This window comes from Blennius ocellaris (genome assembly GCF_963422515.1).
Source record: "Blennius ocellaris genome assembly, chromosome: 5".
NCBI lineage: Eukaryota > Metazoa > Chordata > Actinopteri > Blenniiformes > Blenniidae > Blennius > Blennius ocellaris.
The window spans coordinates 4,082,519-4,094,730 of NC_137654.1; the positions used below are offsets into that span (position 1 = coordinate 4,082,519).

Below are 12,212 nucleotides of genomic sequence, written 5' to 3' on the forward strand. Positions count from 1 at the left end.
TTTTCAAACGGTGGAGAGGGCGGGTCTTTCCTAAAATTCCTGAAAATCCTCCTGTATACCTTTAACCTCACATGCATGTTTTTGGACTTTGGGAGGAAACTGGAGGAGCCAACATGCAGGCTCCACACAGAAGTAAGTAAGTAAGTAAGTACATTTTATTTGTATAGCGAAAGGCCCTGGCTGGTATTTGAACATTTCATTGTGAAGCAAGAGCGCGAACCACTGCTCCACCCCCACCCCCACCAAAAAAACGACATAAATCAAAATACTGTGCATTATTTTGGCCACGTCTTACGTGTCTCTCCAATTTCAGAGATTCTTGCAGACTAGTTCTCATGTGCATGACTCACGTACCAGACTCACCTGCATGAGTTCTCATGTGGACATTCAAATGACTACTGCTCCTGAAGCTTTTCCCACATGTTTCACAAGAATACGGCTTCTCACCTGTGTGAGTCCTAATGTGGGTGGTCAAATGACTGCTCTGACTGAAACTCTTCCCACACGGTGTGCAAGAATACGGCTTGTCACCTATGTGAATTCTCATGTGTGACGTCAAATGACCACTCTGACTGAAATCTTTGCCACAAGTTGTACAAGAATACATTCTCTGATCTGTGTGAATTCTCATGTGCCGAGTTAAAGTACTGCTATAGCAGAAACTTTTTCCACATATCTCACAAGGGTAGAGCTTCTCACCTGTGTGAATCCTTAGATGCCTCGTCAAAGCACTACGGTTACAGAAACTTTTTTCACAAGTTTCACATGGATACAGCCCCTGACCTGTGTGAGTCTTAATGTGTGCGGTCAAATTACCATTCTGCCTGAACATTTTTCCACATATTTCACATGAATACGGCCTCTCGCCTGTGTGAATTCTAATGTGTCGAGTCAAAGTACCAATGTCACGGAAACTCTTCCCACATGTTTCACAATGGTACGGCCTCTGACCGGTGTGAGTTCTGATATGAGCAGTTAATCGATCGCTGTGCCTGAAAGTCTTCCCACACGTTTCACAAGTGTACGGCTTCTCACCTGTGTGAATCCTTATGTGCTTGGCCAAACTACTACAGTCGCTGAAGTCTTTCCCACACATTTCACAAGAGTACGGCTTCTCACCTGTGTGAATTCTCATGTGCTTTGTCAAACTGCTGCTGTGACTGAAGTGTTTCTCACATATTTTACAAAAGATTGTCTTATGATCTGTGTTGATTCTGTCACGTTCCATCTTTTTGGGATTATTCTTGAACTGTTTACCTGTGTCAGTTTTACAGGAGCTGTCAGACACAGGCAGGCTGTCCATTCCGTTGTGGTGACTTTCATTATTTACTGTGAACTCAGACGTGTCGACTGGGTCACTGCTGTTTCGTGTCACCTCAGCATTTCTACTCGGTCCTGAATCTTGGCAATGTCTTCCTCCCTGATCTCGACAGTCGGCTGCCATGGAGGAGTTTGAGTGAAGGAGGTCATTGTCTAGTTCTCTATGGCCACTTTCCCCATCAGTCACAGTGACCAGAAAGATCTCGGCTTCCTGCTTTGTCTCCTCACATGTGTATGTGTCCTCTTCTGCCTCTTCAATTTGCAAAGGTTCTGGATCCTCTTGTTCTTCTTTTATTTGTGGAGATTCTGGCGATTCCTCTTTAAACTGTGGCGCTTCCAGATCCCCCTGTTCCACTTTGATCTGTAGACATTGCGGTTCCTCTTGCTCCTCTTTAATGTGAAGGGATTCTGGTTCCATCTGTTCCTCTTTGATCTGTGGAGATTCTGGTTCCTCCTGGTCCAAACTGAAGTTCTGGCTCTGGTCCACAGAGCAACTGGTCGTCCTCTTCCTTAAGGACATGTTGGTCTGAGAGTTCTAGAAAACACACAACAGTACCATATAGCTCAATAATCAAATTGAAGTTGTGCAAAAACGATTACATTTATGTTCAATAAAAAGCCAGATTTTCTCTTTGAAGTTCGGTCACATTTGTAAGGAACATGCACTTGTGGGATGAGCAGCAGCCCAGAGTATGTGGGTTGTACTGATGGAAACTTCCCTGTTTGTGTTTGGTGGGTGAGTGGTTCGTGCTCTCATGGATTGTTGAAACCAAACATTTGTTTTCTGTCACTGTCGACTCTTGCTTTGAGCTTCTGAGAGCAGAAAAGATAAATTGGCCTCCCAGCAGTTCTGACCTAAACCCAAATGAACTGTTGTGGAATGTGTTTGGGTGTGATCTTTGAGCCATGTTGGCAGACCTGTAACAAATCGTGGTTGAAGAATCAGGCACCATTGCAGGTTGGTGACCACCATGAGAAGGTGGTGGACCTGGCAGGTTTTCCTGGATTTGGAACTGTAGTTAAGACACAGACGGTTATTTTCATTGGTCAAATTAACTCATAACTGCGTGTTTTGTATTAACCAGGACCATATGTACATTATTTATGCTCAATATTATCATTACAGTATGACTTAACTCGTTTTAAATATTCATAGAACTTTATGTATTATTTAATTAGTAAACGTCTGTGCAGTGTCACAGTTATCTTGTCACATTAGCTGAGGTCACTTGTTCCCACTCAGAGAGGTGAGAATGTTGTGCAATGGAGTTTATCTAACTGATGAGAAAGGATATGTTATTGTACACCGAGAGTAGGCCTGAGCAATAAACCGAAAATTTACAGATACGGAAATATAGGAAAATGACCAAGGTCATTTTGCCCATGTCTTACATCTGTGCTCATCAGCTCTTCAAAACATCTTAACAACTAAAAGTACTTCATTTGTATTTTCTTCATTTATTTTCAGACAGTGTAGATTTACAGTCCTTTAAAGTGGCAATAAATAGGTCCAGGGGAGTCGTACTATTAATATAACTGCTACGTCTATTAGACAGTTTTTTGTGCAGTGGATCGTTATCGTCCATTTATCGTTATCGACGTGAACTGCTCAATATACCGTGATATTGATTTGAGGCCATATCACCCAGCCCTAACCTAAAGTGTATTACATACTGTACGTACAATAAAATATTGTATTCTTATATTACCCACAGCCTGGAAGAACCGACAAACCAGAAACCGAAAACTTTAAAAAAAAAACACCCTCCACTCACATCCAGTGTTCGAGTTCACTTTATTTCAGTTCATATCTAGCACCAGATGCAAGATAAGTCATTCACAATATGTTCCTATGAAATACAGTGCAACATCAACAATCCCAGTGAAGAGAAGAGAGAAGCTCAGGTCGCTCCGACATGAGCGACCAAAAACTGCAGTGGATGCTCACAAACCATTCCGAACTCTGTTACTCGTTATTCGTTGTTGTTCTACATGCCACGGTGACAAATGTCAGTTAACATAAGGACATTTCATATTTTGTCAGGTAAAATGTGTCGTATATTACAACGTGCCTCAACCAGCACCTTTCGCTCACTGCAGGTTCTGAATGGCGAGTTTCTGAACTTTAACACAGGTGAATCCTAAAAAGAAATATGAGGAAGGTCACTGAGATATTTGCTTTTACTGCCTCAATGATGGCTTACTCAATGTTTAATTATGTGGCAAGAAAAAAGGCTCAATTTAAAAACACTTCCAAAGCAAGCATGCATTTTCTTCTCAAATGAATTTAGCTAGAGTGAAATGCAGCAGGTTATAGTGAAAGTACACAAGTATAAAGAATTGTAAGCTGTGTTCCATGTTCTGCAAAAGCAGAACCACACTTTTTCTTTCCATGTGAAATGCAGGGAGGAAAAGCTATTTTGATTATAAATGTTGCACACCCTGGGTCAGAGTCAGGGGATCGTAAAAAGAGAAACTAGCATCAGAAAACGAAACATGGTTCCTTGGGAGTGTAAGGAATTGCAATATTTCAGTTTAGTGGTAACAAATCCATTAAGTAGTTTAGTGACCGTACAGAGATTATGAAATGGCAGTCCTGGAGCCTTGCTTCATGTGGCAGTCAAAGGAAATATCTTTGTGAAAAATAAAATCAAGGTGCTTCTCAGTGGCACAAGAGGTTCAAGTGATGCTTTCCAAAAAGTCGAAATTCTGAAAATTTGAATTTAGTCCTTTTAGGTTCAAAAGAAAACTACAAATGATTCTGGCCTTTGCATCATTAAGGATTTGTGTTTGATCAACGACAACGTATCCTCTGGTTAAAGACCTTTTTATAGTTCCACCAAATATTTCCAATAGGAAGTATGTTTAATGTCAAAAGGTTGGTTCCTGTCACAGAACCAGGTGGAACGCCATGATTACCTTGAACACACATCAGATCAGGATCAATGAATGTGATTTATCCTCGTCCCACTAAAAACACCAGGAACTTTTAATTTCAATAGCACATGTTCAACACGACAGACCACATCCCAAGAGTTTCTGAACTCAAAAGTACTACAAAGAGACCGGAGACCCTGGATTCAGTGCTGGAAGTTCCTGTGATGGTTCCTGGTACTTATGTAAAGTACCTGCAGTCAAATTACAACAATACTATATTGAAAAATCCTGAACAGCAATGTAAGAATACATGAAAAGAGAGAAATCTTTAGAACTTTTATATATATAAGCGATTCTTAGATAAAAAGGCAGAAGTTCAAAAATTCTAAAGAACAGCTGAACTAAACTTCATTGTGACACATAAAAAAGATGAATTGCTTTAAGCTCCAGTGCAGTTGTTTGCAAGATCAAAGTGCCCTTTGTATGGTTCAGTTTTCACAAAACACTTTACAAAGTCTGAATAGACATCAAAGAATACAGTTGTACTTGTGTGTCTCTTGTTACTCCAACACTGGTGTGAAGACAATATTTATTTCAGAGATGTTTGGAGACTGCGGCTTCTCACCTGTGTGAGTCCTCATATGGGCACTCAAATAACCACTGCAGCTAAAACTTTTCCCACAGATTTCACAAGAATAGGGCTTCTCACCAGTGTGAATTCTCATGTGAATGATCAAATTGCCACTTTGACGGTAACTTTTACCACAAATTTCACAAGAATAAGGTTTTTTGTCAGTGTGAATTCTCATGTGCCTTGTCAAAGCACTCCGGTCACAGAAACGTTTTCCGCAGGTTTCACAAGGATACTGCCTCTGACAAGTGTGAAACCTCATGTGGTTGATCAAGATATGAACCTGGCTGAAACTCTGTCCACAGATTTCACAGGAACACAGCTTCTGCTCGGTGTGAGTCTTTCTATGGGTGATCAAAACACAGTTCTGACTGAAACTTTTGCCACAAACTTCACAGGTATATGGCTTCTCACCTGTGTGAGTTCTCATGTGCCTTGTCAAACCACTACTGTCAGTGAAATGTTTCCCACATGTCTCACAAGAATACGGCTTCTCACTCGTGTGAAATCTCATGTGGGTAGTCAAATGACCACTATGACTGAAATCTTTCCCACATGTATCACAAGTGTATGGCCTCTCACCTGTGTGAATTCTCATGTGTTTGGCCAAACCGCTACTGTTACTGAAATGTTTGCTGCACGTTTCACAAGAATACGGCTTCTCACCTGTGTGAACCCTCATGTGGATAGTCAAGTGACTACTGTGACTAAATTGTTTCCCACAGGTTTCACAAGAATACGGCTTCTCACCCGTGTGAATCCTCCTGTGGGTTGTCAAATGACCACTGTGACTGAAATGTTTCCCACATGCATCACAAGAGTATGGCTTCTCACCTGTGTGAATTCTCATGTGCCTCATTAAAACACTCCTGTCACTGAATTGTTTATTGCATGTTTCACAAGAGTATGGCTTCTCACCTGTGTGAATTCTCATGTGGGTATTCAAATGGCCGCTGTGACGGAAATGCTTGCCGCACGTTTGACACGTGTACGACCCCTGACCTGTGTTCATACCATGACTGGTGGTAACTTGGTACTGACTCCTTAACGGTTCAGATTCTTTGGCACTATCAGACCGACTCTCTGTCGGAGGCCGTTTCTCTAACTTGTTTCTGGACGTGTTAAGTGTCAGCACTGTATCTGCAGTTGATTTTTTATGAATTCTATTCTGATCTGGACTCTCATCATCAGCCCGGTGGTGAGAACAGGCCTGCTTGTTGTCTGGTTCTGGTTCATCGTGTTCCCCTTCCTCAGTCACAGTTACAAGGATGGTATCCGTCTCCAGCTTCAGTACAAGCTGCCTTCTCTCCTCACTCATGTTCATTTCCTCTACTTCCTCTTTAATTCCTGGTGATTGTGGTTCTTCTTCCTCTTTTACTCTTGGGGGTTCTTCTTCCAACTGTTCCTCTTTTATTTGCAGATGTTCTAATTCCTCATGTTCCTTTTTACTTGCCATGAATCCTGGTTCCTCCTCTTCCTCTTTAATTTGTACAATTTGAATCCCGCCTTGATCTTCTTCAACTGGTAAAAGTTGTAGTTCCACCTGTTCCTCTTTGATTCGAATCATTTCTGCTTCCTCCAGTTCCTCTTTAATTTGCAAATGTTGGGGTTCCTCCATCATCCTTGAAAGTCCCAGGTCCTCTAATCTACCAAGACTCTGGTCTATTTGTCCAGACTGGAGTTCCTGTTCTGGCTGTCAGAGCTGGAGGTCAGAGAGACCCCCCCCCCCCCCCCCCCCCCACCTTCCTGCTTCCAGAAATCCTGTTGTGTTGTTGTGGAAGGTCTGGAGGGACACAGACAAGAGACAGCTTTCTATCGTGATTGCAGGACACATTCCAAACATCCTACGATTTCAACCATCATCAGGGTCCTACACGGTGACCATAGATTAGTTTCCACTACACAGTGCTGTCTGGTACAGTAAGGCAACGTGTACCCAGACCAAAGTCTGCTGCACGGTCCCACCACAGAGAGTGCTGTTAAGATGTAGGGGCGGATTTGTGAACTGCTGTGTCGTGACGCAGGTATGCGACATCGTTACACGACAGTATATGGTGGACACATTTGGCTTCCGAGCAAAGCCGCGAGCCTCCGTTCTCTGTGACAGAGCCGGGAAAACTTTGTCATTCTGTCATTCAACAGCAGCATCCAACTCCAACTGTTATGAAGAGGAGCGTCTGCACCTCGTCTGAACACCAGGGGGCAGTGGAGCACCCACATTTCAATAAACTGAGTTAATAAAACAATTAGTGTGTGCAAAGCGGCGTATGCAAACAACAACAGGTGGGTTTATATGGTGGAGTAGATATTTAAATATTGCAGCTTGTCCAGAATGACGATCGTCACTGACCGATCAGCAGACGGCTGCGTTGTAACGCCTCCTCATGGGACCGTACCGAGGTGCTGGCTAAGTCAACGGAGGGGTGACAAAAAATGTTAACGGTTGGGTATTTTACTTTTTGTTACAAACGACATCTTTTGTCGGTGAAAACAAACGAAAACCTGTACGTACCAGCACATCCTGTGCAGTGGAAACAAGGCTCATGTCACTTACACAGGCGAGGCAAAATCAACGTGAGTAAATAAAGAATTGTCATTGCAGATGAGTGTCAACTTCACCACTGATTAGAAGCACATTTACCAAATGGCAAATCAATGTATTTGTTGTGACAATGCTTCTTGGCAATACATTTGATCTTCACAGCTGCTCTTTTAAGCTCTGGACCACATTTGTAAAGATATTCACCATTTTTCTTCCACTGCCAAACAGCTGGTTTACTTCATAGGATTTATTGAAAAGAAGCACTGATACAACCACAAATCCCCCCAGTACGTGTACAATGTGCAAGAATAGCTTTTATATGATACAGAAAAGTATAAGCAAATGTGACCAAACTCTCAATCGTCCCCAACAAATGACTAAAATAAACTATTTAACCAGCATTGTTGGGAAGTTATTAATGCTTATAATTACTAATGTTCCAGCGGAGCTTTCGCAAAACATGAATAGTTTTTAAATGTCTTTTTTCTCTCTGTCCTGCTCGCTGATAAGCTATTGGCTCTAGCATTAGCCGAGGCTGTTTTGATGTCATTCATTTACTAAACCGCTGTTTATTGGCTGTCCTCCTGGCAGCAATATGAACGATACCTGACTGACAGTAGCATTAGCATTAGCATTAGCATTCGCCTGTATCCACAGTGCCTGTGAAGTATTTGTGCCCCTAAATAAAGATGAGCTTACCTTAATAAGAGCTGTCTGCATGCCGGTAGTCTATCTCAGCTGTTTTGTTGCTGCTTCTTCTTGTTGTCATTAGTTCATAAATCCGTTTCTTTCAAGAAGCGGTGTTACGCGGATTTCTGCATAATTGTCAGAATGTGCGTGGTCCTTGCGGGAATACGTGTAGTTGAAAAGAAAACAAACAAAAAAAAAAAAAGGTACTCTAATGAATGAGTAATTTAAACAGATGAAAAATAATGTGTCTTCCTAACCTAACCATTTAATTAGTCACTAACTGGTATAAGTTCTGCTCAAAGCAAGAGAGCTCCCAGTTCCTATCCGGTTCGGGGTTGAGGGTCTTTGTGTGTGAAGTTTGCATGTTTGCTCTTGGTACACTCCATAAACGTACATTAGAGGCTAACTGGTGAGTGTCATTAGGACCTGGGGTCGGCTTCAATCCCCCCAAGAGGGAGTCAATCAGCCGTCAGTCTGACAGCTCAGGAAATGTGTGGCAGAAACAGCACAAATATACCACTATGTCCACTATGTGCACGTTGATAAGGCGTCATGAATATACATACAATTTACTTGGCTGAGTAACTTGTACATTTTGTTCATTTGAACGCTACATTTTGAAGAAATGCCAAAAAAGCACAATCAAATAAAGATTTTCAGTCAATTAAAAAAGCGCCTCGACATTAAAAAAAACCTTGTCACTCTTTAAATATCAGGAAAATCTTACAGGACTCTGGAGCTTTAAATTGAAGATGTTGGCAACAAAAATCCAAACAATTGTTGTCGAAGGCCGCTATAGATTCAAGTCTGTGAAAGGACATGAATGCACCGTGGGCCTTCAAATAAACTGAAAATCCTGGGAATTTACAGATGTGAAAACATTAAACAATTAATTAGAATGTTTGTAAAGACATGTGTTTACATCTAACACCTAACATGTTATTTCAACACTATTCAGGATTGTACATAAAACACTATTATATTTTAACAGGATGTAAAATGGGTCCAGAATATTATTGAGTCCTCAAGTCTGCTGAGCCAAAACATTTTGATCAGACTGCAAAGTGGGAACACAAGAAATGCAGAAGAAATTCTGTTGTTTTTAAATCAGTCTCCTTAGTCGTGGTGTGTTATTATTGTGAATGATCACATGTGCATATAACCACAAAACAACATTCAGAACCAGTGCTGCCACACTGTGTGCACAGCATTATCCTATTTTAGATGAATATAAATTAACATGTTTGTTACAGTAGACATACACTTGTATTGGCTCCAGCTGCCCTGAACAGGATAAGTGGGATAGAACATGGATAGGCGGATGGAAGTTTAGTCGACAGATGAATTAGTTGTCAGGAGGATCCCGAGTTAAACCACTGTGGCAGGTCAAATAGAATAAAATTAAGTTGTTTCATTACCAATGTTTTCATATTTTCTTCTATTTGTAGTTGTTGGCAGGCATACTAAGACAAATTGTTGTGGCTATTTGTAAGGAAACTGAAATTAGCGCCTGATTTGACAAGGGGGGAAATACTAACCGTCTATTGATTGTTTTCTGTGCTATACATTGGAGTAAAAACATTTTGGACATTTTAAGAAACACACAAACTTTGCCCAACAATCAATATTGAATTTATATATAACCTTTATTCTATTGGTGAAAAAGCTTGAGGGGAGACATCACAGATCATTTGATCATATGGACACCAGTTTGGACCAGGTCCAGATCAACCACCAGACACCTGGACTCCTCAACTCTGGATCATATTATCCTACAGAAGCTGCCTTGTCTGTTTATAGCTCATTATGTTTTATTAGGTTGTTTGCATCCACTGGTTATTGCAGTTACACTAAATAAACAGTTGCTTTTTATAGTGACAGCAGATAAGCTCTCAGAATTTGTTTAGTAGATTTTGAGATGACAAGTGTGAAACTTGAAAACAAAAAAGGTCTTAATTTATAACATTGTCATCTTGAAACACATGACTTCCTTAATCTGCAGGTAAATAATGTTGAGTTTAACCATCAACCACCTCCAACCAATCAAAGTGAGACATCCAGGAATCGAACTGAACTAAAGGTGAACAGGTTCATTTACCCATTGATTTTAAACATATTTCTATATATCTATGCAGTTACTCTCAGCTAACAATGCTAATTGCTGCTAACTGAAGGGAAATGCTGAAACAGCCGATACATCAGTGCAATGCCTGTGTATCTTCATTCTAGTGTTTACACTACATAACTGAAACTAGAGTTTGTGTGAGACAGGAGTGGCTATAACGGTTTATAAGCCATATGGCGCTAAAGAACGGACAAAAAAAGGCTCTTTAGGTTGGAAAAGTACCAGACACATATACTGCTTTGCCAAGAACACATATGATTCGTTTCGCGACTCACCGTCCAGTTCAGTTCTAGAGTCCGACACACGTCCACTGGAATGCCGGCGATCCGAGACAGGCTTGCTCCTCCCGGTACTTTTATGTTTTACCGCACAGAGGCCTTCCACAAAGAAAAGCCATGGAGCCGAAATCACCCGAACGTGAGCCGACATCACCCGAACGTGAGCCGACATCACCCGAACCCGAGCCGACATCACCCGAACCCGAGCCGATGTCTCCCGAACCGTGAGCCGACGTCAGCCGAACCGTGAGCCGAAATCACCCGAACCATGAGCCGACACCACCCGAACATTGAGCCGACATCACCCGAACCTGAGCCGACATCAGCCGAACCGTGAGCCGAAATCACCCGAACCGTGAGCCGACGTCAGCCGAACCATGAGCCGACACCACCCGAACCATGAGCCGACATCACCCGAACCCGAGCCGACATCAGCCGAACCATTAACCGAAACCACCCGAACCTGAACCGACATCACCCGAAGTTGAGCCGAAATCAACCAAACTGTGGGCCGAAATCACCCGAACGTGAGCCGAACAAAGGTTATCGCGAGACGACAAGACGCGGTCTGAGAACAAAAGAGAGTAAACGAGATCTGACTAAACGAACGAGACAAAACACGCACGCACACACACACGCACACACACACACACGCACACACACACGCACACACACACACACACACACCACAAATCGCCTTTGGCAGATGGTAAATGTGTTGTATGAGGTTAAAATGCTTGATCTGCTGCCATCTTGCACATTCATTCACAATAAAAAGTTATCTGAGGTTCATGAAGGCATCAGATAAAAAGATCGTTAATATTATCCGCTGGAAAATTTTAAGCATGTGTATCATTAAATATAATGTTCTTTTAACGTTAACCGATAACAAACAAAGAATGTTTAATCAGTAACATTCTGAGGGTATTTAGGGAGCATTGTTTCATAGAATGTTCTTTTACAAAATGTCCCCTCAATGTATCATAACAAAGTTAGAACATCCCAGAGGAAAAGAAAATTCGAAAAGAGATCTCAAAAATGTCATTTACTTCTCCCAGACAACTTTGAGATCTGTGCGAGACCAAACTGAGACTAAGGTTTTTTTCTCCTGCGTCTCTTTTTTTCTCTCCAGAGCAATACGATTCACTAAATCTCAATTTAGTCTCCTTTTCAATTTCAGAAGAGATCTCAACAAGCTCTCATATAATTCTCAGGGTTTCTCAACTTTTGTGTCTCTGAAAGTTTTTTCCACTCCTCGCTACTTCCGCCTTTATCCATGCTGTTTTGAGCACCTGTGGTTCCACAAAATATCCCTTTAAAGTCAGATTTCTGTCTTCCGGACCTCCTCAAGACAACGCCTGGCTATTTTAACCCTTGAGAAGATGGAATCAGTTTTTCCCCCTTATTTAATTATTACTTGACAATTACTGTAATAGTTGCAGCTCCAGACAATCAGTTTTAACATAAACATGTTTTTGTTTTTCAACAATGCTTGGTGTAACCCACATTAAATGATGCCATATGTTGTGTAAATGGCATTTGAAAAATGGAGGATTCAATGCAAATATAAAATGTACATATTCATTCAAACATTTAAATAGGTACTTGAAATGTGTAAATATATGTAAAAGGTTCAAATGTGTGCAATTCATCGATTAATATTGAATTTAGATGCATAATTCCCCCTTTTATGGATAAGTTTAGGCCTGGATGAACAGGGACGTCACATCTCGTGGTGAATGTCAAGTT

General features: G+C 41.4%; 1 protein-coding gene across 1 annotated transcript; it reads right to left on the minus strand.

The window, feature by feature from the left end:
* Nucleotides 1-3,305: 3,305 nt before the first annotated feature.
* On the minus strand, nt 3,306-6,240 carry LOC308130697 (uncharacterized protein). The gene has a single exon (XM_080497129.1). It carries the CDS (start codon nt 6,150-6,152, stop codon nt 4,758-4,760), a length of 1,395 nt encoding a protein of 464 aa, XP_080353255.1. The 5' UTR covers nt 6,153-6,240; the 3' UTR covers nt 3,306-4,757.
* Between the last annotated feature and the right edge of the window lie 5,972 nt (nt 6,241-12,212).